We start from the raw sequence: 4754 nt of genomic DNA on the forward strand, positions 1-4754 counted from the left end.
CAAATCAATTATTTTATTTGCCATCTATTTCTAAGAACAAATTTCTTTTGCACAAATAAATTTTTGTTCATCTCTTTATACTTATTATTCAAATATGTCTCACTAAAAAAAGCAAATTTTTTGAGGAATTATGACCAGTACAGATACAGTGCTCTGGAACTTGCACCAAGTACTCCAATCATACAGATATCGAAGTAACAAATTTCGAAAATATATTAAAGCAACTAATTCCGCCAATTAGAAGATTAGTTTCTGATATACGATCAACACTTTTCCCAAATGTCCATCAATATTTTAAAAGAACCGAAGTAAATTTAATCCGACAGCATTATCTCACCTGTGCAAGCTTAACAAGTTCTTCATCGATCTTTGGTTTGTCATAAGAATTTGTCAAATTTACATAAATACTAGCCAAAGCATAGACACAAAGGGAACCAGCGCTCTGAAATAAGGCAAAAGTAAAAACATTGCAGTGCAAATACAGTAATTAACGCAAATGTTTGCAAAAACACAAAAAACTGTACGTGTAATGGAAAAATTTCCGCTACACCTAAAATGGAAAAATTCGTTTCTTTTAGACAATCATATTTTTAATAATTTCACAACATAAAAGCCGTACTTTTGCAAGACAAAGTAATGCCTGAAGGAGTAAAGAATCTTCAGCAATCCATTCTTTTACATCGGCATCCAACGTCAAATATGACAACCCTTCACATGCAAATCTAGAAAATTATTAGAAATATATGATGACATTATCACAAATATTTTTCGCTTCTAATATTTCTGTGGTAAGTGTTACATTTAAAATTTTCATTGGCTAATACAGGTATTAGAAAAAATTTGCAGTGGTCATTCTTCTTATTATCATTGGTAATAAGCTGTTTGATTATATTAGTAAAAGAACTTTAAGGTAAAAACAAATTTCCCAAAAATTGTTGAAAACATTTTTCATTACACATTTATTTCTCCCTCACCTTCGTACTTCCACCGAATAACGATTCACATCCAATAAGAATTTCTTGCATGTCTGCGCAAGTTTCAATGTGCTACCTTCTTGCATTGTTTGTTTAGCTGTATCATCACCTCCAGCTGAGGCGCACTTGCATAAGCCCACCAAAGCCCTTATTTTTACCATATCATCTTTTGAGTCGTACAGCTTCCGCAGAACTGGGATACCAAACTAAAAACCAATATCTTGATAAAATCTGTTTTTCTCTAAGCAGTCTTTCTTTCGTTTGTAAAATATGGTGCTGTGCTTTGAAATTTTTTGTTTTTTATTTTTTTTGGTACTCATTACCGAGGTAAAGCAATTCAGGATGCAAAATTGTCGTTGTGCGCCAAATACTACCGAAAGATCTACATATCTGCAGTCATGCCTTTTTATCCGATTTTCTTGATCTATGATCTGAAAGACAAGAACAAACCTTCAAAATGGTCGTTGCTCGTTCATGTTTACTAACGGTATGAACAATTAGCTCAGCAGCAGTGCTCTGCTGTAAATTATCATCGCTACTGGCCATTTCCAGCATCAGTGCTGTGATCTGATCATTTGTTACCAAATTTATACCAACATCGACAGGACCCTGAAAAATGACGTTAGTTTTACAAGAAAGTTTCGATTTGAGGAGATGGAAATTACCTAAACTTACTTAGACAAGTGACGAAATAATAGCAAAAAGCATATGCTGAAGATAAAAATATAAACAAGTGAAGAATTAAATGTCAAATAATTAAATTCATAAAGAAGCAAAAAATAACCTGCAGTAAGGTGATCAACATACATGCTAATTTCACTTTCACCTCCGGTTTAACTATATCATTAAGCAGATTGCTGAAAAATGATTAAAAGAAATGACATTGTCCCTATTCATAGGAATAAGTAAACAACAAAACAAATTTTCCATTAAAAATTAAGAAACGTTATATTTCATTTCGGATATGTCCCAATAAGTTCGTTATGTATTTACACTTAATGTTTTGTAAAATCTTACTTTATACGTTTTATATGACCTTATTAATTTACGCAACAAAAAATACGCAACAGTTGCAAAAAATTAACAGTTCCAATGCTTTCGTTCTGATGGAATAATACATTTAATTAGTTACTTGAAGAAAACATCCACTCTTTCTTTGAAAATTTGTCGTCGTGTATCGAAAACCATATCATCATATAGTCGTGTCAAACAAATCGCCAAATGCTGTCGGGTTTCAGCAGTAACCGGATAATCACACTGCTCCGGTAATTGGGTTGAAATATGCAGTAATTTAAGAAGACCTGTCAAACTCAATAATCAGAGATATGAAAATTAACATATTTTCTTGTTTATTTTATGTCAACATAATCTCTCATTTCTATGTTAAGTCTTGGGAAAACAACACATTGCATTGGTTAAAGAATATATAGTGCTGAAGAATAATTAGTTTATGTTGACCCAAAAAATATAAAAATGAACTTGAGTAATTTTTTTTCATATAAAAAACTGCTGAATTAGAATATACTCTCACTCATTACTTCTTATTTTCCACTGAAGATAATATCAGCATATCCCTGGTCAAGGTAATCTTTCAAAGCATATGATTTTTTGATGCTAAAATAACTTGATGAAGCAAGCAACCTCACATTGTTCAAAATGATCAATGTCCACAATCCAGTTACCAAATCACTGATATCATTGACTTACTTATAAATAACTTATAATTAGATGACACAATAGATTAGAAATTAACCTCGATCTTCGACAAATCTCCAGCTCCAACCACGTGGTAATCCACCGTCCATATGCATCAGATTTTTCAGCAGTAGATCAATGGTAATGTCACGTAGGGGTGCTGCTATATTTACATCAGTTAACATTTCTTCCAGTTCCAAAATTAAGCGTATAATATGTACTTTGTTGGCTGAAAAAGTTTGGATTTAAAAGGACATCAGAAGCTAGCGGCTAAGAAAATAGGCAGTAGATGAAATCTGAGATGAGCAAATAAAAAGTGATAAGCTTTCGAAAAGCAAGTCCATTTGTAAGCAAAACTTGCCTTCACAAATTTCAGGATCCGGTTTAATTTCTTTTTCTTGATTCATTTTAGCCAATGCATTGAACAAACGCTGGATGATAATACTACATGCATCGAAATATTGCGGATATGCACATTTTTCCATAAGTCGACATATTCTACGTATTCCCAAATTTTCCACAAGATGCATTACCTTAAATATTAGAAAATTTAAGGTAAAACAACCTATTTGTCAAATAAGAGCTACTGAGATCTTAGTTAAGAGGCGCCTTAGACGTGATAAATAACATACATAACTTCATTTCCAGAAATAGCTGACATCAAGCTACTGCATCAAGCTGTTCATATTTGATCTCGCATTATTTAAAAAATAAGCTGCACTAAAACACTAGACATCTTTGACTTCACTAAAAGTCCTTCATTTAAAAGTCTGCAAAGTAGATAAATTCGAAACTTCTGAAAAAACAATGAACATATAGAAAAGAATACTCGACTGCTACTTTTCACCAGTTCATCGAGAACTCGAGCTGCCGCTATAACAATAGCTTCATTTGTCGAATTGTCATCAATTATTTTCAGCAATGTTTCTACAATCTTACCATCATTCCAAACAAGTGATGCACCCGTTTCAGATTCTCGTGATAAAACCAACAAATTATTCATTGCCTTCAAGATAAGCGATACTTAAAAACCACTTTATCAGTTACAACATTTTACATTATTACTCAAAAACTTCCTGAACTGATTTAAGAATTATATCATTTTAAGGATAACAAACTAAGTGCTAACCAACGACCTTCAAAGTTTAGACTTACATGTTGCTGTAAATTTACTCATAAATTACCAATACTGGATAAAAAAAGAACAATTAACATACAGTGACTCTCTGTTCCATGTTGCCATCACTAAATGCAAGCTTATTCATGGCATTTACGCGATTTTCCATGCTCATTGCAGCTTTTTTCTTCTCCTCACTCAATTGCATCATTCGGTGTAGCATATCAATAACAGTGCTTAAAACGAAAATTTTTGATCTAATTTTTCACAATTTAATAAACAATTTGAGAATTTTAAAAAACTGCACGACTTGCATGTATTTATTCAATCTCTTCTTATTACCCTATCCATTGCTGCAGATAAAAAAAAGAAAAAAACAAACAAACCAGCTCCCTAATATCCAATAATGCATACTTTCTTATTCAATTCTTATGCATAGAACTTATTTCTTTAGCAGTTCTTATGAACAGAACATATTTTTTAAAACATAACTTGCAAGCGATAACTTAACTTCCTACTATTCTTCGTCAACAAGTAGTACTTGACCCAATTTTTTTTGATAAATTTGTTTACAGAGATCTCAGACTAATAAAGCCATATAATTACGCACATGTATTTAGCACCGTTCAACTTAAATTTTCTACAGTATTCAAGAATTAAATAAAATAACTGCCTATTTTTAGGTTCCAATTTCAACGCATTTCGAGCATCTACAATTGCCCCACTATAATTTTCCATCTTTTCACGTGCTAAAGCTCGTCTGTAAAGTGCTTTAGCATCGGCACCATCAAATTCCAATGCTACAAAAGAAAAACGAAAAAAAACTGTATATGAATTTTATAAACAAAAAAAAAAAACAATTTACAAATTTTCCCAAAAAAGGAAAATAGATGCCAAAAATTGTCACATAATATTTCGTCATGCAATGAAATATAATATTAAAAATAGGTACTTCCTAAAAAATGCTT

General features: G+C 31.8%; 1 protein-coding gene across 1 annotated transcript in view; it reads right to left on the bottom strand.

Moving 5' to 3' along the window:
- The window catches only part of LOAG_17767 (UNC-45 protein), an 8985-nt gene that overhangs the window by 3354 nt on the left and 877 nt on the right, over positions 1-4754 (bottom strand). Inside the window, exons 2-12 of the mRNA XM_020450427.1 lie at positions 4460-4586; positions 3887-4022; positions 3499-3675; positions 3031-3202; positions 2728-2898; positions 2107-2275; positions 1759-1831; positions 1425-1583; positions 975-1180; positions 620-722; positions 338-442 (exon numbers count right to left, since the gene is read on the bottom strand). Coding sequence (XP_020305907.1) covers positions 338-442; positions 620-722; positions 975-1180; positions 1425-1583; positions 1759-1831; positions 2107-2275; positions 2728-2898; positions 3031-3202; positions 3499-3675; positions 3887-4022; positions 4460-4586 — 1598 coding nt within the window. The remainder of the gene's footprint in view (positions 1-337; positions 443-619; positions 723-974; positions 1181-1424; positions 1584-1758; positions 1832-2106; positions 2276-2727; positions 2899-3030; positions 3203-3498; positions 3676-3886; positions 4023-4459; positions 4587-4754) is intronic.

This window comes from Loa loa, assembly GCF_000183805.2.
Source record: "Loa loa unplaced genomic scaffold supercont3.125, whole genome shotgun sequence".
In the NCBI taxonomy this organism is placed as follows: domain Eukaryota; kingdom Metazoa; phylum Nematoda; class Chromadorea; order Rhabditida; family Onchocercidae; genus Loa; species Loa loa.